Source organism: Rhinolophus sinicus, linkage group LG05 (assembly GCF_036562045.2).
Source record: "Rhinolophus sinicus isolate RSC01 linkage group LG05, ASM3656204v1, whole genome shotgun sequence".
In the NCBI taxonomy this organism is placed as follows: domain Eukaryota; kingdom Metazoa; phylum Chordata; class Mammalia; order Chiroptera; family Rhinolophidae; genus Rhinolophus; species Rhinolophus sinicus.
Window position 1 is genome coordinate 91,145,039 of NC_133755.1, and position 20,433 is coordinate 91,165,471.

At 56.8% G+C, this 20,433-nt stretch overlaps 2 protein-coding genes across 3 annotated transcripts; one reads left to right on the forward strand and one right to left on the reverse strand.

Annotated features, from left to right (window-relative positions):
* Window positions 1-1,060: 1,060 nt before the first annotated feature.
* Window positions 1,061-7,907, reverse strand: NFKBIE (NFKB inhibitor epsilon). Its single transcript, XM_019734780.2, has 6 exons — window positions 7,273-7,907; window positions 4,812-4,914; window positions 3,858-4,080; window positions 2,757-2,845; window positions 2,363-2,602; window positions 1,061-1,659 (listed from the first exon to the last, which is right to left on the reverse strand). The coding sequence occupies exons 1-6, from the start codon at window positions 7,638-7,640 to the stop codon at window positions 1,600-1,602; spliced, it is 1,083 nt and encodes a 360-aa protein (XP_019590339.2). The 5' UTR covers window positions 7,641-7,907; the 3' UTR covers window positions 1,061-1,599.
* Window positions 7,908-10,683: 2,776 nt separating this feature from the next.
* On the forward strand, window positions 10,684-20,427 carry TMEM151B (transmembrane protein 151B). Of its 2 annotated transcripts, XM_074333020.1 has the most exons (5): window positions 10,684-10,790; window positions 10,997-12,649; window positions 14,794-14,833; window positions 14,940-15,234; window positions 16,440-20,427. In XM_074333020.1, exons 2-5 carry the CDS (start codon window positions 12,472-12,474, stop codon window positions 17,562-17,564), a joined length of 1,638 nt encoding a protein of 545 aa, XP_074189121.1. In that variant the 5' UTR covers window positions 10,684-10,790; window positions 10,997-12,471; the 3' UTR covers window positions 17,565-20,427. The 2 variants fall into 2 exon arrangements, with proteins under 2 accessions (XP_074189121.1, XP_074189120.1); XM_074333019.1 differs by lacking the exon at window positions 10,684-10,790 and having other exon boundaries at window positions 11,038-12,649; window positions 14,794-15,234.
* The last annotated feature ends 6 nt before the right edge of the window (window positions 20,428-20,433 follow it).

The following is a 20,433-nucleotide window of genomic DNA, read 5'->3' on the forward strand; positions in this document are numbered from 1 at the left end:
CCCTCCCCCCCTCCGCGACCACGCAGGGACCGGGCAGCCGCCGGGCCACAGCGCCCCCGCGCGGCCCGGAGGGAGACTCGGCTCGGTGCCCGGGTTCCTGCCGCCCTGGGTAGGGGAGTTAGGGAGCCCCCAGCCCCATGCCTGTCCCTGCTTTGTCATGGCCCTTAGCCCTCACAACCAGCCAGGGAGGTAGTGATGATCACTGCCATCTTAGGAACGGAGACACTGAGGTTCTGTGTCCCAAACATTTTCCCCTTGTTACCATTTTCTCACGGGAAGATGCCTCCCTTTCTTAGCTGGGCCTTCTTCAGTACTATTCCCCCACTCCCCATGACCTTTAAGGCTCTGCATGACCTGGCCCCAGTCTACCTCGCCCACTCACCCACCAACTGTAGAGCCCCACTGGCTTGTTCTCAGTTCCTCTAATTCACCAGTGGCCTTCCCCCAATGCCCTCCCCCCTCCCTTACTCATCCTAATGCCGGGGGTTGAGATGACACAGGCCTCCCCTGACCACTCAGAGTACGGCCCTCCACCCACTCCATTGTTCTCCTTCCCATTATTTTTTCCTTCACAGCATCCATTGCGACATATTTACATATTACATGTAAATATTACACATTTATGATTTTAATGGCTATCTCACTAGCCTATATGCTCCAAGTAGCCAGAGACTGTGTTGGTTTATTCCCCCATATTCTTCATCTCAGCATAGGCCTGACTTAACAGGGCCCTCAAACGTGTGGAATGAGAAAAAAACATGAAAAGCCACAGTTCCCGAGGCTCCTCCAGATGGCAACCTCCAGGGCAGTGGTGAGGCCTCCTGCCTGTGTCTTATTTCTCTTTCTCTTCCTCCCCCCCTCTGCATTTCCACAGAAAGGTCTGTGCTGGACAGAGAGGCCTGAGGACTGTTAGCCCCCCTACCCTGCCTAGCAAGTTCCTACCCTGTTCAGGTGACAATTTCCTTATCTCGGCCACTGCCACGGCCTCTACCACGAGGTCACAGGACAGTGCTGTCAAAAAATCCCCAACGCACACAGACATGAATGCAAGCAAAACAACTCTAGGGGGAGAAAACTTTTTAAAAGTCTCTACGGTTTTAGTGTCATGTTATTGAAACTTCCCCTTCCCCAAGGCTCCATTTGGGGCCTTCTGTGTGAAGTCTTTAAACAACAGTGTTTAAGAGTCCTCAATAGCAGTGAGATGAAAACCCTCAGGGCCCTGCTTGCTCATATTTCAGTTTCTCTCCTCAATCAGGAGAGTCCGGATTTTCCTACTGTTTAGCAGTTTCAGGGTGACCCAATGTGGGTAGAAACAAGAGCCCCTGCCATCTTCCATAGAGGTAAACAGGCTTCACCCAGGATACCTGGGGCTTTGGGGGGTCTTCCAAGAATCTCCGTCTGCCTGGGAAGCTCTTCCTTCCAGACTGGCTCTCTCTCACTTGCAATCCCTTATCTCAGCTCAGGACTGTGCTGGCTTCAGCAGTCCCCATGACACCAGACAGGCACATTGCCGGGGCCCAAACTGCAGCAACAGTGGCTCCAGCTTCCAGATGGGAAGAGGTGAAGCTTCCAGGGCCTCAGACCCTGCCCTGGCTTCAGTCAGCACAGCAGTGGCTTCCCAGAGATCTTCAGGTCATCAAAGAGCAAAATACTAAAGAGCTGAGAAAGAGAATGGAGAGAAGCAAAATCAGGGCCCAGGGGAAAAAGGCGGCAGTGGGGAAAGGGAGCTGGGGAGACCTATTGGGCCATTTCCTTCCTACCAAATGATAGCTGGATACAGGGAACAAATCTTCCTACTAATCTCCCAAATGGTGGCCCCTCTGGGCTAGGCAGAGCCCTGAGGACTTAGGCAAGCCCTGACTCTAAGATAATGCCAGAATACCACAGATAAGAAGGACCAAGGAGGTGATCCAGCCCGAGTCTGTTTTGTGGGGGGAGAAGGTGGTGGGGAAGGGTACTCACAAACACTTTGACTATTTGTTTACATTGGACATTTAAAAATGGGAGACATACTGGGCCCATATTCCTCTGTAACTATCTGCTGAAGCTTAAAAGAGTGACCCTCAGGAAGAGACTGATTTCCCACAGGCTCCAGCAGCCCGCTGTCTTACACCTGGCCTGTTTTCACTGATCCACTTTAGCTGCAGGGCTCCTATAGGAGTCCAAGATTGGGCCCTGACCAACTAAGAAAAGAGGCTGAGAGAGGGGCAGAGGCTTGCTCAAGGTTCCACAGTTGGTGAGTGGCAGAGTCTTGGACTGCACGCTGTGTCCTAACACCTTGGCCATTTCAGCTATTACTGTGCCTGTCTCTGCTATGGGTGTGGGAGGCTCTGGAGAGCAGAACTGAGCATATGCCTCTTACCTCCTCAGCCAGGTCCTGGGGAGTCTCATCCTCCACGTTCCGTAGCAGGGAGTCGGCACCTGCCTTGCACAGAGTGGATGAGATGCTGCTGAGGCCCCGGCCCATTGCAAGGTGCAGGGGTGTGCACCCGTTGAGCATGCGGGCATCTACCCGGGCACCAGCACGGAGCAGGAACTGCACCAGACTCTGCTCCTGGGTCTCCACGGCCAGGTGCAATGCTGTCTTCCCACTTGTGCCCTCCTGTAGGAACAGAAGTATGTCAGCCCACGCCCTCAAGAGGAAGCATGCTGGGCCTGGGCCCTACATGAGACGGTGACTGCCACCACTTCTGACAGTGGGAGGAGCCCTGGGGCTGGACCATGTGGTGGGGAAGCGCCCTGATTGGCCGCCTCACCTGCGTGTCAATGTCAGCTCCGTTTTCAAGCAGCAGTTCCAAGAGTGGCTGGTTTCTCTGTAGGGTAGCGATGTGGAGACAGGCCAGACCTGGGATGGGGTGAACATGGGGGCTGCTAATCTGCACCTACCAACTCTCTCCCACTCTTCAGGGACCTCCCTACCCTTCAGCCTCAAGGGACCCTCTGCCCACTCAATACCTCTGATCACAGAACTGTTAAAACACAAACCCAAAAACCCCCTCAAAAGTCTGAGGGGAAAGGAACTCAAAGTTTCCACCTTTTCAGAATCATGTTATTGAAACTTTCAGGCTTCAGGGGTCAGGTTGCTAAGTGACACCGCCATATACCTACCCTCCCCCAACACACCCCTTCCCCATTCTCTAACGCTAACTCTGCCTGCCTTCAAGCCTGGTCCACAGCCACTTTCTTCAGATGTCTCTGGGATCCTCAGGCCCCCCGCCCCTCCCCAGGTCCACTTCCTCCAGTGTGCTCCCCTAGCCTTTTTGCTATCTTCTTTCTGGCCTGGAGCCCCCTCTGCTTAGAGAACTCGATTCAGATTCACATCCCTTCCCTCCCTCAAGTCTCTGCTCCAATGTCCCTGCTCCATGAGGCTTTCCCTGACCAGCCTATTTTATCACATATAATCCATCCCCCACATTCCAGTTCTTCTCACCCTGCTCTACTTTCCCACAGCACTTACTGCCTTTTAACCGACTAGAGAACTCACTTCTCATATTTATTGTCTGTCTCAATTGTTCCATTTTGTTCACAGATGCAAGCCCAGTTCCTAGAATAGTATTTGGCACATAGAGGCCCTCAGAACATTTTTGTTGAATGAATTAATGAGTTCATCTGATCTCTAGTAAACTGACTATCTTGAAGGCAAGGTTTAGCTCTGTTTAGCACACAGTAGGTTCTCAGTAAATTCTAAATCAAATTCATTCATTCATTCATTCATTCATTCAGCAAAGATATACTGAGTACCTATGTGCTTAGAACTGGAGGTGCCTCAATGGAGAAGCTATGGCTCCCGCTTCCTGAGAGTGGAGTCCTTGTTTCCTGTCCCCTCCTCATCCCACGAGCCCTGAGGCTGCCTGTACCTTGCCAGTTTTGCAGCTGGAGGTCCAGGGAGTGAGGTGGTCCTCTGCCTGGCTCTGGCCGCCCCTCCAGCAGGCAGCGGGCACAGGCCAGGTGCTGGCGCTGGCAGGCCACATGCAAAGCTGTGTCACCATGCCGGTCCTGTAGCTCCCGGCTCGCTCCCTTCAGCACTAGGGCCCGAACTGTACCTGGCTGGTCCAGATGTACAGCCAGATGGAGTGCTGTCTGTAGGCACAAACAGAGGGTCACAGGGACACTACAGCATGTTCCCACCCTTGGGAACATGCTCAAGTGGGCACAGGAATTGCCAACTGCCACCACCTTCCTTGAGGGCAGCTTATAGAGGCTATGGCCCTGATCTTCCAAGGCAACACTACCAAGCCCTTCCCTCTGTCGTGCCCCACCAAGTTCTTGGCACCCCTGTTCTGGAGGCAGGATGAGGGAAGCAGCGTCCTGCTCTTCTTGTAGGTCCCCCTAGCCCCTGGAGAAAGGACGGATGGGGACAGGTCTACCTTCTCACCCTGTGGGGAGAACTCTGTTATCCCCAGAGGCTAAGCGACAGGGAGGGGCTAGAGGGGAAACAAGACAGAGACACCAGCCAGTCTCTACCTGGCACACTCCTCTTTAAGGCTCCATGCAGATGTCACCTCCTGTATTAACCCGTCCCTGGCTGCTCCCCACAGACACTGGATCCAATAGTAGCTGCTATGTGTCCCCGTTACAACTCTTGTCACTGTGCTGTGTGATTAGGTGTTAATACCAGTCTCTCAGCCCAGGTTTGAGCACTTTGTGGGCACAGGCTGTGTCTTACTCATGTCTGCATCCTCAGCTTCTAGCCCAGTGTCTGGCATATGGTTTCCTGAGCGAGCAGCCTAAAGACACTCATGATGTGGCTGTTGGGGATGGCGGTCAGAGCAGATACGAGTATCTGGGCACAGCCCACCCTCTCCACCCACCTGGTAAAGGTTGTTCTGAATGTCCAGGACCTCCTGGGGCAGCAAAGCCAGGCAACAGAGCAGCACAGCTGGGGCCTCGTGAATCACTGCCAGGTGGACCAGCCTGGAGGGCACGGGCAGGGTTTAGTGTCAGGGCCCAGGCCCAAGAGAGTGGGCTGGAGTCCTGGGGTTAGAAGGAACACATCTCTCAGAAGCTGCCCATAGGGTAGGTGCAGGAAGTGAGAGTTTGGGCCAGGAAGTGAGGGTTGATACGGGAAGCCAGAATCCTGGGGGTTGGAGCTCCAAGTTCCCATCTCTGGCTTTCAAGGAGGGCCTTGGCTCAGTGGGAGTGTGGGCTGATGGGCCAGGGTCCTTCCTGTCCAGCCTGCCCACACTCCACTCCCCTCTGGCCCCAAGGCCCCACCAGGTCAGCTGCAGCTCAAAGCCAAACTGAAAGCTGCCAGGGTAGTGCAGAGGTGGTTTCCAGGGCTGAGCTCCCCACCTCCCCACCACCACAATTGGGAAGACAGAGATGGCAGAAGTGAGGTCACCCCCTCTCCATAACAACTCAGTGTTGCACATGCCAAGGGAGAGAAAACAGAAGCTTTCGGATGTGGAGCAAGGAGACAGTGCAACATCCTGTCTCTCTGCCCCTTACAGAGGAGGCAAGAGAACCACTCCTCAGACAGCACAGACTGTGTGGGTCTGGCCAGAGCCCTCCACTCGGTGTGCACCTCCAGGGGGAGGTCTGTGTAGTGCAGAAAATGTGCGCTTGTTGGGGGACAAAGAGCCTTAGCCTAGGCCTGGGGGGGGGGGGCAGCTGGGAGGGGAAGTTCCAGTCCTGGGGTTTCCCCACGTCAGGTGGGGAAAACGAAAGCCAGCGCTGGAGGGTCTAGGCTGGGACCACTGCCTTGGGGCGTATGGGAGGTGGGGTAGCTTAGCTAAATAGCCTGTCTGGGCTGGGGAGGGGGCTGCTCCGGCAGGAGGGGGGCAGGCTTGGTGGCGGGCAGGAGAAGAGGCCCAGGAGAGAGTGTTAACGGGTGGGAGGAGCCACTCTGGAAATCCCCTCTGCCAGGACCTGCTCTCTGGGTCACATTCCTGCAGCCACCTCCCTCTCTCCCTCAGTTGCCCCTCCTCCCACTTCCTCTTCCCACTTCCATAGGTCCCACAGCCCAGACACTTCCTAGGGAAGAAAGTGCTCCCTCCTCTCCAGGAACCCCTTGGGGAGTCTTGGCACCTCCCCCTGCCCAATCTAGATACAACACCTGTCTTGAATTAGAGGTAAAGCCTGGGCTGAGAGGCTAACAAAGGAGGGCAGTGCCAGAAGTCCCCACTCCCTGGATCAAAGGTCAGCCATAGGTATTCCTCATGGAGCCCCCCCCCCATCTTGATTCTGGGCCTGAGGGCTGGTGATCTGGACACAGAGTACAAAAGGCCTGGGGTCATTCCTCTCCCACCCACTGGGTCCCCGGGCTATCTTTGTCAAAGGCCACTCAGGATTAGGACCCTTGAATCTCCACAAAAGCAGGTCAGGACAGACACCTACTGCCACTCTACACACCTGTTCCCCTGGTTCAGCATCCCTTATCTGGAACCCCAGCCCCCTCCACTGTTTCTCATCCCCAAATCCCAGCCACCCCCTCTCCTAACTTTGTCTCTTCTTCCTGAGAGACATATCCTCAACTGGCCAGCCCCTCCCTCACGACTGCCTCTTACTTCAACTGCCCCCTAGCCCAGCCCCCACCAAGCTCCACCTGGGCCTGGGGGAGGAATGGTAAAGTGAGGGGGTCAGACAGGACAGTGAAGGAGGACTTGGAGGGCTCAGGAGATGGAAGGTATAGGTAAGGCTGGCTCCAACCCACACTTCCCCTTTCTCAGCAGAGGAGGAAGTACGCCAAGGCAGCCAGCCGCCTGTCGGACTGCTGGGGCAAGAATGCCCCAGGCTGGCTCACCCCCTCCTCAGGTCCAGCCTCAGCTCTGCACCCCGGCGGCACCCCCACCCCTAGCTTCCTGGACCCCACTGGCAACCTGTAACTGGCACCTCTTGTTCCTTGAGACAGGGTATTCTGCGGTCATGTGCTGGGAATCCCAGATGTTGTGCAAGTAAGGATGCCCTCTTGCCCAGCAAGAAAAAAACTGGACTGTTCAGGGGAATTTTCCCTTCCTAGTGGTGGGTTACTGGTAGGTTTCCAAGATGCTGGCTGGGGTTCCAGCTGCTTAGTAAGGACCCCAACAGCTCTGCCCACCTCTTTAAGTGAAGGCAGAGAGATAATGCCAGGTCTTCTGGTCTGGGCCTGGATAGAGTTCAAAGGTTGGCTGAACTCTAAGTTTGGAGTTTGGAAGAGTCGGGACTGCCCCTTCCAGGGCAGGTGCTTTGAGGGATCCTCATAGAGGGGGCGCCTGGCCTGTTGCAGCTCCTGGGGAGGCGCCGAGTTAGCATCGGGAAGAAGGGGTGCTGTCTCAGCCTAGCCCCCATACTCACGTGTCTCCGTCCTCAGAGATGTAAGTAAGTGCTTCCAGCTGCTGAGGGCTCAGCGCCCCCGCTGGTGGGAGCGGCGAGCCTGGGGATGGGTTTTCGGTTTCGAGGCCCCCCAAAAAGGTCAGGGACTCGGTGAGAGACGAGGAGCCATAGGTGGAGTCAGCCCTCTCTCCATCTGTGTCTTCCTTCTCCTGTGGCTCCTTGGAGGTTCCGGGAGGATGGGTCCAGGGCTGGGGGCCTCCGCCGTCAGAGGACCGGGAGGCTGGGGCCGGGGTGGGCTCGGGCAGGGAGCGCAGAGAGCGCAGAGACTCTATGCCCGAGTCATACTGGCTCTCATCCGACTCGTCCGGCCCCTTCCGCGCCTCCGACATGCCCGCAGCTCCGGCCGGCGGGGGCCAGGTCCGAGCAGGATCCTGCTTTGGGCTCCGCCGCACCGCCTTTCCGGGTTGCAGATCTGCCTTGCGGAACGGGTGCCCGGCCTGGAGTGGCCTCTTTCCCGAGCTGCGGGGGCCCGAAGGGTCGGCGGGAGGTTCCGGCTTGGCCCGGAGCGCTGGTGAGGTCCGCTGCAGAGGCTACTCAGGGCAGCCTGGCTGCCCAGTCTGACGCGCTCTCTCGCCCCGAACCTTAGGCCCCGCCCCCGACAGGCGCTTCCGGACCAAGGCCCCGCCCCCCGGAATCCCCCTTCCCCGCCCTCTGCGTTGGCTGAGAGTTAGGGGTTACCCGGTCCTGACTCACTCTTGCATTAATTCACCCATTCATCATTCATTCATACGTCCACCGATTCGTCCGTTCGTTCATTCATTCATTCACTTTTTTCTCCTTCTTCATTCCATTCATTAATTCCATGCATTCATTTTTTCCTTCTTTCACTTCCTCCATTTCTTCATTGATTTCTTTTATTCATTTATTAATTCGTTTGTTTTTAGAGGAGTATTAATTATACAAACGAGGCGTCTAGGGCACGTGGGTGGTGGGCTGGGGAAACATTGCTGTTTCCTACTCATTTCTCTCCATTTCTCTTACTTTCTCATCTACCAGTGCCCAGGCGTTTGGGTAGGAAAAGGCGACACCCATTGTCTTTAAAGGAGAGGTTCTCCCTTTGGGTCCTGGACAGAGGGTCTCCTGTGTCAACTTCCCAGATCACATAGAATTGGGCATGAGGATGTGTTTTTCAAAAGTAGATTTTCTCAGGCAGACTGTTGTCTAAAAAAGCAGGACGGTTCTGTTTTATTGTTGTCTAAAAAAGCATAAGTGGTCATTCCTCACATGGAAGAAACACTGGCCTTAGTGGTTACAGCATCTGGTTACCCCCAGTGGTCAGGGAAGTTTAAGTTCCTCATGGTCAGGCCAGGATGGGGAGGGAGAGCCAAATATACTGGCCACACTCTGCTGAGGTGCCCACCCCAGCCTCAGCCCCAATGCCAACGCATCTTTCATGCTTCCCTGTCCCTGTTTGCCCTGGGCCCAGGGAGGCTGTAGGCAAACCCCATCCACATGGTGAGCCCCAAACTAGTGCCCCAGGATTTACCCCCTACCCCAAGTGCCATCGACCATGGGCCAGCAATGCCTTTAGAACATCACTTCCAAGGGAGTATCCTTTTCCATCTCTGGCACTGAGGGGAGAATGCTGGGGTGAGTGTAGACAGCTACTAACCAGCTTCCCTACTGCCCTCCCCTGTGCCATCTCACTTTATTCATCTATTTACCCATTTGACAAACATGCATGGAGCTTCTCCTACATGTCTGACATTGTTCTCTCTGCTGGAAGCAAAACCGAGTATCACAGTAACAGTAATATCCACATACTACCAACCCCACCAACACCGAAAAATGTTCATGGTCCCAGTCTTCAGACAGCTCCCTGGCAATTACAACACAGAGTAATTGTGCGAAGACAGGAATGAGAACGGGGTCCTGTGGGGGCACATAGTGGAGCCAACTACCCAGTGGGGGTGAGGGGCAGGGGAGTTCCCATTTGAACTGGAAATGGGAAGGGAAGAGGGCTGGGGAGAAGAGAAGTACCTAGTCTCTGGGAGGAAGGGGTTAGTAAAGAGAGAGGAGACGGGGAGGGCAGAGAGGAGGAGATGACCTACTGCTCTCCATCCCCATGGAGGACCCGAATGGGGAGGGTGTGTTGAGCATGAGGCAGTGAGAAGCCATGAGGGGAAATCCGAAGGAAATTGAGGCATCTCCTTCCCTTGGGGTCAGTGTGATTTCAGATGTTTTCAACTTCCTCCCCTGACATGTTCCTCTCCCATCCTCAAAGGCTGGAGCAAAAGTACAGTCATTAACTCCAGACCCAGACCACTTGTGTTCAAAATCTGGCACTCTAGGCCTCATTTTAAAGTTGGGTAGCTGAGACCCAGAGAGGTGAATTGACTTGCCCAAGGTCAAACAGTCAGAAAGTGCAGAGCTGGGTTTTCCTGTCCCTAATCCAAAACTTATAGAGTTTTTTCAGTGAAACTTTCTTTCCTTTATGAAGGTCTAATGGCTTGGGGCACTTGAGCCCTCTGCCAGGACACAAGAACTCAGGAGTGTGCAGTGACCGCCCGTCTGCTTCACACCGAGGCTGAATTCAAGGAAAAACCTATCCCCATCCAGCCCCGTGTCTGGCTCTGAACCATAAGAGGTGTGTGGCATCCCCTTTGGCCACATGAGGTCAGCATTGAGTTGCCCACTGCTTCCAGCACCTCGCATTGACAGGAAAGCCCATCTGGGGAAACTTCAGGAATGGGGAGAGGGACCATGCATTGTCATCTGGAAAGATGGCCTGGGGTGTTTGACTCGGGCCACAGCAGAGTCAGAACCCTAATTTCGCTTCTTCAGCCCCAGTCTTCTCTGAGGCTGGGCCCCTCTGATCCTCTTCTCTCTCTGTGTTTTCTACTTTCCTTAGTTGGGCCCCCACTCCTAGCCAGGCTCATTGTCTGGAAAAAGGCCCGGTTGCCATGGTGACCAGCTGGTCAGCTGGCTCCTTCCAACCCCCCTCCTTTCACCCCTCTTTTCCCTGGAAGGGTAATGTATGTGAATGGAGAAAACGGGGTAGTCTTTTATCTCTTGGAAGCTCTGGGGTTGGCCAAAAGGAGTTGGGCTATCTATCTCTCTTCTAAAGGCCCCCCGAAGTGAGGAAGGGAAGGCAGTGGGGGTGGGGGACAGAAGGAAGATTATAACAACTAAATGGGGAGGGTGAGGAGCCTATCTGGGTTAGGAAAGGGCAGGGTTAGGACCTCGGCTCTCTGTCTGCAGTGAGGACTGAACTAGGTGGAAGGGGGTAAAACCAGAAGTAGAGGGGTTGGAGTGAGCTGTGAAGCAGAACTTCCCCAAAAGCATGGGTGGGAGACATTGGAATGAGCCACCCAGTGAAATTCCTCCTCTGCCCTGGGAGTGAAGAACCGCTGCCTCTTCAGGAGTGTACCCTTCTTCTGTTAGGGCAGGGAGGATGGACATACTGACCTGGGGAGGAACATGCAGGCTGGATAGTTCTGAAGCAATTGGCAGACGGAGAGTCACCTTCACCTGGCCTGGTAAGGGAACAGTAGGAAAATGGAGGCAGGACCAGGAGTGGGGTGTGTGGGGGGGGAGGACGGGGGGGTGGTTCAGGTAGTGGCCCTTCTGCCCCAGAAGAGGGGCAGGACCATCCCAGCAGTCAGTGTACTTGCCAGATATCCAGGCTTTGCCTCAAGCTAACTTTCTACTCCCTGACATCCCCACGGACTTTTGAATGGGAAAGATACGGATTCTACAACTACCTCTGTGAGTACGAGCCGGTGACCTTAAGTAAGTCATTCACCCTCCCTCTGCCTCCATTCCTGAAGGGTAATGGGGCAACAGTTACTATATGTTAAAGACTCCAATGTAGCACATGACACAGGAGGATTCCCCAGTGACTGTGCACGCAATGATCATGCATAGCCTTTATCTTATTCTATCATAATGATTGGTTTCCATGTCCCCTCTTCCCATTTAGGCTGTGCTCCTTGAGGGTAGGATAGTGTGTGTTTCACTTCTGAACAGAGCACAGAGTAGTTATCCAACACCTATTCATTGAGTGGATGCACCCAGGAATGAATGAATATGTTTCCTTTCTGCCTGTCTGAGGGGCGGCAGGGAAAAGCAGTGCAGGTGGATGGCACGAAGGGGTAGTCACTCAGGCTGGCCTATGGTTTGTGTCATTGCCTCCTATATCCACAGAAGGTTAGAGCCTTAGAGATTGTCCAGTCAACTTCCTCACTGCACAGATGAGGAAACTAAGGCTCAGAGAGGGGAAGGCATTTACCCAAGGTCACATAACTAGTTAATGGAAGAACGAGGATTAAGAATTAGAACTCAGGTTTCCTGATCTCCAGTCTAGGGCAATGTACACACTTTGCTTCTCTGGGGCTCTTCTTCTAGGAAAGGAAGATGGTTCCATGAAGGCTGGTTCCAATGTCCTCCCCTCTGCCCTCTGTTAGTCCTTTCTCACATCTAGGTTCAATCCTTTCCCTTTCACCCTATTCCATCCTGGTTCAGTTGGGTCTGGCCTCTGAAGACTGGCTCCTGCCTTAACCCTTTACCACCCAACTGGGAGTAAGGATCATCCTGGGGTTCCAAGACTCCATTTCCTCTTCCCATCCTCAGCCCCAGGAATTTGAGGGAACCAAGGATGGGGAGGTATGTAGGTTGAACCGCTGGCGCCCCCTCCACGGAGAATAGGAGGAAAGGAGTTATGGCATAGATCTTCCTAGGATGGTGGTGGAGTGTGGGAGTGTGAGTGTGAGTGTGTGTGTGTGTGTGTGTGTGTGTGTGAACGCGCGTGCGCACGTGCCGCGTAGTTAGCAGAGCTGAGAGTAGGGAAGGGGTGCGGGGAGCCCCTGTTGCTTCTCCTCTTTGGGGGTGGTTATTAGGTAGGCTTGGGGAAGGCGGAGTTTGGGGGGCTGGGGGCGGGGCTCCTGCTCTGCGAGGAAGGGGGGGCGCGCTGGCTTCGGCTCCGCTCAGACAAAAGGCGGCGGCGGGAGCGGGCGGGAGGCGGAGCGGCGCCGCGAGGGCCTCAAGGTGACACCCGCCCCCGGCCCCGGCCCCCCCGGCCCGGCCCCCCAGCCCGCCTCCCCACCCCGAGCCCCTACTCCCTTACCCCCGGTGCCCTTTCCAGGTCCCCTCCCCCCGGCGGGGGGTGGGGAGCAGCGAGGGCCCCGCCCCCTCCTGTCCCCTCCCCAGGGCCCGCGCAGGATGCCCCCGGCCCCCGGCAGCCCCCCGGGAGGCCTTGAGCTCGACGCGCCCCCTCTACGCCATGTCCCCCCCTGGCTCGGCCGCGGGAGAGAGCGCCGGCGGCGGCGGCGGCGGTGGCGGCCCCGGGGTCCCGGAGGAGCCCACAGCGGCGGCGGACGAGGGCCCCGCCCGAGAGGAGGTGAGAGCCGGAGGCGCCCCTTCCCCGGGCGCGGCTGCAGTCTGGCCCCCTCCCCCACCCCCCGCCGCGCGCGGCCCCCGCCGGTTCCGCCGCAACGCGGCCGGCGCCCCGCACCCCGAGCCGGCCGCCGCAGCCGCAGTCCGGCGCTGCTACCCCAACACAGCGGCCGGAGCTGTCCACGGTGGCGGGGAAGGGGCCGCGCCGGGGGCGGGGCTCGGGGGTCCTGGACAGGGGGAGGGGCCTAGGGGCGGAGCCTCGCGGACCCTGGGCGGATGGGGGTAGGGAAGGTGAGAGGAATCCTAGCTCGAGGAGGGGATGCTATCTTAAAGGCCAGAAAGGCCGACTTGTAGGGGCTACAGAAGCAGGAGTACCAGGGGCAAATGGTGGTGTTACCCGAGCTGGGGTCCTAAGAATGTCAAATGTGTACAGAGGTGAGGCACCCCCGTCACTGGGAGTGTGTGTGGGGGGTGCACCTCTCTCTCCCAATGTCCATGCAGCTCCCCCAGGGGGCCCTGAGCCCAGGAATCCTTCAGAGTGTTGGTACTAAGCATATCCCTAGTTAGGAGGCCTTACTCTTCAGTCCTCTGAACCTTAAGACAAAGAGACTGAGCAAAGTACCAGGAACACCCCCATTTCCCATGCACACTCATGCACACACATGCACACTGCACTAGGGCAGAAGCACACAGGCAGATGGGCCTGCAGGTAGGGCCCCTTTCAGATGTGCTCTCGTTGGGACAAGTGCACACCCAGGTAGTTGCACAAATATACACCCCCCCCCCCCAAGGAAAAGGTTCCCTGAAAGGCTCATGTACCCTAATCGGGTTTGTTTATGCCATGTGCTATTTCCTAGCCCACCTATCTCTCTGAACTTCCAGATCTTTCCTTTAATTTCACACCAGGTCCAGGACCCACTGCTTGTTACTGTGCCCTTCCTTCATACCCTTTTCTCCCTTCCCCTGACTAGCCTCCAGGTTGGGCCCTTGTAATTGAAGGAATAAGTGAGGATCTCAGCGAGAGGGTGTGTGCAGGGTTCCTAAAGCTAGACAGCAGGGAGGAGGAATCGGAAGGCCCCAGACACAGCCAGAAACCCAACTGAATACCCAACTGTTAAGTGGCTACTGGGTGCCAGCACCATGGCAGGCAGCCAAGGTGCGAAGTGGATGGTGCCCTGCCCTTAGGAGCACCCAGTCTGGTGGTAGAGCCAGACATGTAAACAAGTCACTGGGGCGACCGTGAAACAGAATGTACCAAGTGCTTTAACAGGCTAACAGGCCCTGGGAGAGCACAAAAAAATTGCCTTTTTTTGACAAATGGCTGGGCTGCAAACCTCTTCCTTCCTATCCCCCAACTCCCACCCCACGTCCCCTCTCCCCAGCCACATGCCTCTGCCCTCCTAGGTATCTCCTCTGGCGCTGCCTTCTGCTCAGGGACACCAGCCCCCTCCCTTTTATCTGAGAACAGGGGAAGGGTGTTAGGGTGCAGGAAGGGAGACTCACAGGAGGCCTGGGGTCCACAATGCGGGGAGATAGGGCCTGGGGTTTCCAAACGAGGTAGGAGGCTAATTGTCTGTGAGGGACACAGAGATGTGTGGGTCAAAGACGAGTGGTTCCTTCAGAACGTAGGACTGAAAGCATCTGGAAGAAGGGAGGGCCCCATTTGAGAAGTGGGAAGGTGATGTCAGTGGAACTCCTGAAGGGGTCCGGGCTGGGGACCTGCCTTTGCTGATGCCTGTCTGTCCTCCCCTGTCTTCCCCATCCGCCTTCTCCTGTTTCATTGCCATCTTTGTGTCTTTGCACTCTTGTTTCTCTGCGTGCCATCCTATACATCTGTGTCTCCTCTGCCACCTGGGCCTCTTCCCTCCTTTTCTGGCTTGGATCCCTTTCTGCTTCTTGGGGTGTCTTTCTCTTTGTACTTCCCTATCCTGGCATTCTGTTCCCTTTTCCTGTCCCCGTGGCTCACTCTGGATCACTTCTGTGTTTTTCTCTGAACCTGGGCCTCCCTCTCTCCACATTCCTGTCTCTGTCATCTCTGGTGCTGGCCTCTACCCCTCCATCCCTGCACCCATCTCTGTGCTGGGTCCTGCCGCTCGGTCTCACTCACTTCCCTCTCATCTCGGCCCCTTTCCCTGCCCCTCTGAGCAGCAGCGTCCCATCCAGCCCTCTTTCACCAAGTCCCTCTGCCGTGAGTCCCACTGGAAGTGCCTGCTGCTCTCCCTGCTCATGTACGGCTGCCTGGGGGCCGTGGCCTGGTGCCATGTCACCACAGTGACCCGCCTCACCTTCAGCAGCGCCTACCAGGGCAACAGCCTCATGTACCACGACAGCCCCTGCTCCAACGGCTATGTCTACATCCCCCTGGCCTTTCTGCTCATGCTGTATGCTGTCTACCTGGTGGAGTGTTGGCACTGCCAAGCCCGCCACGAGCTGCAGCACCGTGTTGACGTGACCAGTGTTCGTGAGCGCGTGGGCCGGATGCAGCAGGCCACGCCCTGCATCTGGTGGAAGGCCATCAGCTACCACTATGTCCGCCGCACACGCCAGGTCACCCGATACCGCAATGGAGATGCCTACACCACCACCCAGGTGAGTGGCTGGAGGGGAATACAGGGCAGTCCAGATGGAAGGGGGTGCTGGGATCCTGCCTGACTGTCCCCAGGGGTTGGAGCACAGGTACCAATGAGCTCTTGGGGGCACTGCAACAGGAGGGCAGTAACAACAACCATGATAATAACAGCAAACACCAGGAGCCAGGCTCTAAGTACTTTACAAAAATCGTTTAACCCTCATAACAACCCAATGAGGTAGGTAACTATTATCCCTGTTTTACAGATGAGGAAACTGAGGCATGCAGAGGTTAAGTAACTTGCTCTAAGTCAAACAGCTAGTATGTGGGGGAGCTGGTATTTGAACCCAGTCAGTGTGGCTCCAGGGTTTATACGGTTTAGTGATTAGTGGTTGGAGACGGCTTCACATGCACTCTCACAGCGTGCTCTCACCTGTTCAGTCAGGTGGCTGCTACCAAGTCCTCTTTCACAGGTAAGGAGACCTAAGCTCAGGGACTTACCCAACGTCTGCAGCTTCTACGTGCTAGTGCTAGACTCAAACCTAGGGCCCTGGATCCCAAGTCCAGGGCTCCCAGAGGTGGGGGTCAGCTGGCAAAAAGGTGGAGGTAGGCACGGACAGTGGGGGGGGGGGATGGTCAATCAGCACTTGCCTGGTCCCTTCAGGATTAGACATATTAGAGCCCTGGAGGAGGAGAAGGAGGAGATTTTCCCATGTGAGCGTGACATCTGTTTCAGTACTGGGATGGGTAACAGAAGCCCTGAGCCTGTGAGAATCAGGAGGGAGGCTGGGTGGTAACTAAGGTGGAAACGGAGACCAGAGAGCTCCTCCCCAGGGCCTATTTGGAAACATGTTTGTAAAAGGAAAGAGGGGCAGGCCGTTTGTGCAGATGAAGGGCAGTGTGGGACAATGGACGCAATGGCAAAAGGTCAGGCAAGCCAGCTGAGCAGTTCATGGCGAGAGCCTGACTCAGAGAGGAAGCAGCGTTTAATTAAAATTAGAACGCACACAGGTAGGCATGAGATTGAGTCCTGCCCTCATCTCTTAACTCACTGATTAAATGGAGGGCCTCAGTTTCTCTATAAATCAGATGAGATGATCCTACCCGCTCCAACTGGGATCAATCCAAGATAGGCTGAGGGTTTGACCAGGCAAAGAGAGCAGCGATGGGGCTGAGGAGGGTGGGCAGACAGAAGCGACTCCCACCACCTTCCCCGGCACCGCAGGTCTACCATGAGCGTGTTAATACGCACGTGGCGGAGGCCGAATTCGACTACGCGCGTTGCGGCGTCCGCGACGTGTCCAAGGCGCTCGTGGGGCTGGAGGGCGCGCCAGCCACGCGGCTGCGCTTCACCAAGTGCTTCAGCTTTGCCAGTGTGGAGGCCGAGAACGCGTACCTGTGCCAGCGCGCGCGCTTCTTCGCCGAGAACGAGGGCCTGGACGACTACATGGAGGCACGCGAGGGGATGCACCTCAAGAACGTGGACTTCCGCGAGTTCATGGTGGCCTTCCCGGACCCGGCCAGGCCTCCGTGGTACGCCTGCTCCTCGGCCTTCTGGGCCGCGGCGCTGCTGACGCTGTCGTGGCCGCTGCGCGTGCTGGCGGAGTATCGCACGGCCTACGCGCACTACCACGTGGAGAAGCTCTTCGGGCTAGAGGGCCCGGGCTCCGCCAGCAGCGCGGGCGGCCTGAGCCCCAGCGATGAGCTGCTGCCCCCGCTCACCCACCGCCTGCCGCGGGTCAACACGGTGGACAGCACGGAGCTCGAGTGGCACATCCGCTCCAACCAGCAGCTGGTGCCCAGCTACTCGGAGGCGGTGCTCATGGATTTGGTTGGGCTGGGGGCGCGCGGCGTGGGGGGCTCTGCGGGCGGCTACACCCCCACTTGCCGCTACGGCGGGGTGGGCGGCCCTGGCGCGGCGGGCGTGGCCCCGTACCGGCGCAGCTGCGAGCACTGTCAGCGGGCGGTCAGCAGCTCGTCCATCTTCTCACGCAGCGCCCTGAGTATCTGCGCCAGCCCGCGGGCCGGGCCGGGGCCCGGCGGAGGGCCAGGCTGCGGGGGCAGCCGCTTCTCGCTCGGTCGCCTCTACGGCTCGCGGCGCAGCTGCCTGTGGCGCAGCCGGAGCGGGAGCGTCAATGAGGCGAGCTGTCCCACGGAGCAGACGCGGCTGTCGAGCCAGGCCAGCATGGGGGACGACGAGGACGAAGACGAGGAGGAAGGCGGGCCGCCGCCGCCCTACCACGATGCCCTCTACTTCCCGGTCCTCATCGTGCATCGGCAGGAGGGGTGTCTGGGCCACAGCCACCGGCCGCTGCACCGTCACGGCTCCTGCGTGGAGACCTCACTGTGACCAACGGCCCCCGACAGGCCCTCGCCGGACTGTGGTCCCTGCGTGTAGCAGGGGGAGTCATGATGGCGACTGAGGCTGTACTGAGGGGAGGGGAGGGCGCGTGGGACAGGACAGACCGCGATGGGCCGGAGACCCCCGCCTTCCCTGTACATAAAGAGACAGATGAGTGGGAGGGGGTCGGCAGTTCCTGGAGAATCCCACCGGGGCAGAGTCCTTTCTTACAGGCCTGCCCCTGAGTTCCTAAGGGGACACCTCCTCTTTCAACACGCACATTCGAGATTTTCCATCCAGCCTTTCAACAGATCTTCTGACTGTTATGTGGCAACTGTGATGTGGGACAGTGTTAGGCCTCACCTAGAGTGAGAGGCCCTTGCTGTGCAGCTGGGGAGGTTCAGAGGCTGCGGGGAAGGGAAATTGGGGCTTTCCTTCCTCCGCTGCCTGGCCCCCCTGGGGCCTCTCTCTACTGAGGGGGCGGTGGTTTAGTGAACAGCAGCAGGGCTGACTTCCAGCCAGCTAATGAATTCAGTGGGTCTGAGGCCGCGGCCAGGTGTCAGCCCCGAGACTCCATCTAAAAACCGGGGAAATGTTGCTATCCTCTTCTTGGCGCTGGCCCCAAAGATCGGGGTTTCCTTTCTACCACTCCCTCCACTGTTGTTTATTTCACTGGGGCCCAGAGCCTGGGTCCTGGAGGGACTGTGCTCACCGCACAGACGTCACTCTCCACCCCCCCTCCTGCTCCGTGGCTCTGAAGAGCTGTTGCCAGCAGGGAGGGGACGGGAGTGTACTTTCTCAGTCTTCCTGTACAAGCCTCCTCCTCACCTGGGTTCTGGGAGGGCACTCTCTTCAGAGAGGGTGAGATCCCACCTGGGCAGCATTCCTTAAAACTGACCAAGGTGAAATGCATGGGGAGAGTGGGAGACAGACCTGGGTGGAAGCAGATGGGATTTGGGAGAGGGCCGTGAAGCGTAGAGGGAAAGACCTCCAAAGGAGGACCTGTCTGTGGAGGGCAGCCCTTGCTTCCCTCAGACTTTCTGGGGAGGAGTGGAGCGTGGTTGTCCCCACACATTGCCTCTGTAGGGCTGAGGACAATGTCACAAGCCCCAGCTAGAGAAACACTCAATTCCAATGGCAGGGTCAGAGGCAGGAATTCTCTAAATCTTGCCCGACCTCTCTGTCCTATACCATGAGCTGAAGAAGCCCTGCTGTGTGTCCCAGGGTCTTCAAAGAGGCATCCTGCCACCATCCCAGGGCCCCGGCCCCACATCTTGTTCCCTCAAAGCTCTGATGCCACCTTATCTCCTCACCACTCCCACCCTGATACGCTTCCGTGTGCATGTTTGTGTACAACCCCACTGCCCTCCCAACTGCCCCAGCTGAAGTTTTCCCAGCAAAATTAGCGCCCAGAGATTGAGTTTACATTTCAAGCTGGAGAGGATAAACCTTGGGCCACTGGACATTGCTTGTCCCTGATGCTTCTCACTTCACCTGAGCCATCTGAGCTCCTCCTTCCCTTCCTGCAGCCGCTCTCATCTTCCTCCAGCCTAGTCAGGCCTGCACCCACCAAGGGCATGGCCTCCACCTATGCAACATCTCCTCTGGCTCCCCTGCCCTCCTTCCTGGGGGGTGGGAGAGAGACTTGGGAGGCACAGATTGTGGGGACACCATGGACCATCGGAGTTCAGCTTTATTTTTCCTGTGGAGGTGGCTGAATGGGAAGGGAGAGGAGGCCAAAGAAGGGGAGGCTTGGGCAAGAGGGAACAGCTGCCCTTTAGGATTCCCTGGGCAGCAGTGCCCACCTGCCTGCCAACACTGAACCCTCTTAGACCCCGAGTCTGTGCTCCTTGGGGGCCTGGTGGTTGGAGCACCCCTCTTTGCACGGACATCTGTGAGGTACAGATGGTGAGCTGTGGCCTCAGGCCCCAGTTCTTGGCCAGATGGCACCTGGACGTCTTGCCCTTGTGTGGGGGCAGGCTGGACGCCTCCTGGCTCCATAGAGGGAGGAACTCAGCTCCTTCTCCCTCAGGCCCTTCCTGAGATAGAGCCTGAGCTGGGAGAAGGGGAAGGGAGGGGGGCCTTATTAGTTTTGCCTGTATTAACCATTTCTGCCTAGGTGTTCTCAGACAGCCTCACCTCCCACCCCACACACGCACAGACTTAGAGAGAAACCAATTCTTTGGTCTATTTCTTTGGTAGCTTTATTGATTGCCAGGGAAAGGAAAACCAGAAAATTAATTAATCTCTAAAATTAAACTTTACACTGAATGTTCTTGTTTCTCTAATTAGAACCTCTGCTAGCAGCTGTGGCTATGTATACACACACTCACACACTCGCCCTCACACCTACACATTTGCACTCTGGAACTGTCAGAGGGTATCAGGCGCAGACAGACTCTGGGTTGCCCGGACAGGCACACACTCAGCAGTCACTCCCAAGCCCCCTTCGGTGCTCTGCTCAGTGCTTCCTTGTTGGAAGGAGTCCCCAGAGAGCAGGCACCCCTAGGCTGTGATTGCAGCCCATGACCAACCCTTTGGAAACACAGATATGGAGGTTCTGGGTCCCTCAGCCTGTGGAGGATGGGACATGGGGCTTGGCCTGAATCCATCAGTCAGATCCTCTTGTGGCCTCATGGGTTGATGTGATTTCAGGGTGGATGTGGCTCCAGAGTGGGCAGCCACGGAGTGGCTGGGGGGTACCTGGAAGGCTCCTGGGGACAAGGGCTTGCGGGGTGGGCTGGGCCTGGCTGGGGAAAAGACAGGTCTCTGTCAACTGGGTGCATCACACTGTGGCCTTTCTGTCATGGATTTCCAAGCGCAAAGATTGTACAAATGAAACTGGATAATAAAATTGTGGATGACTCACTGACCTCCC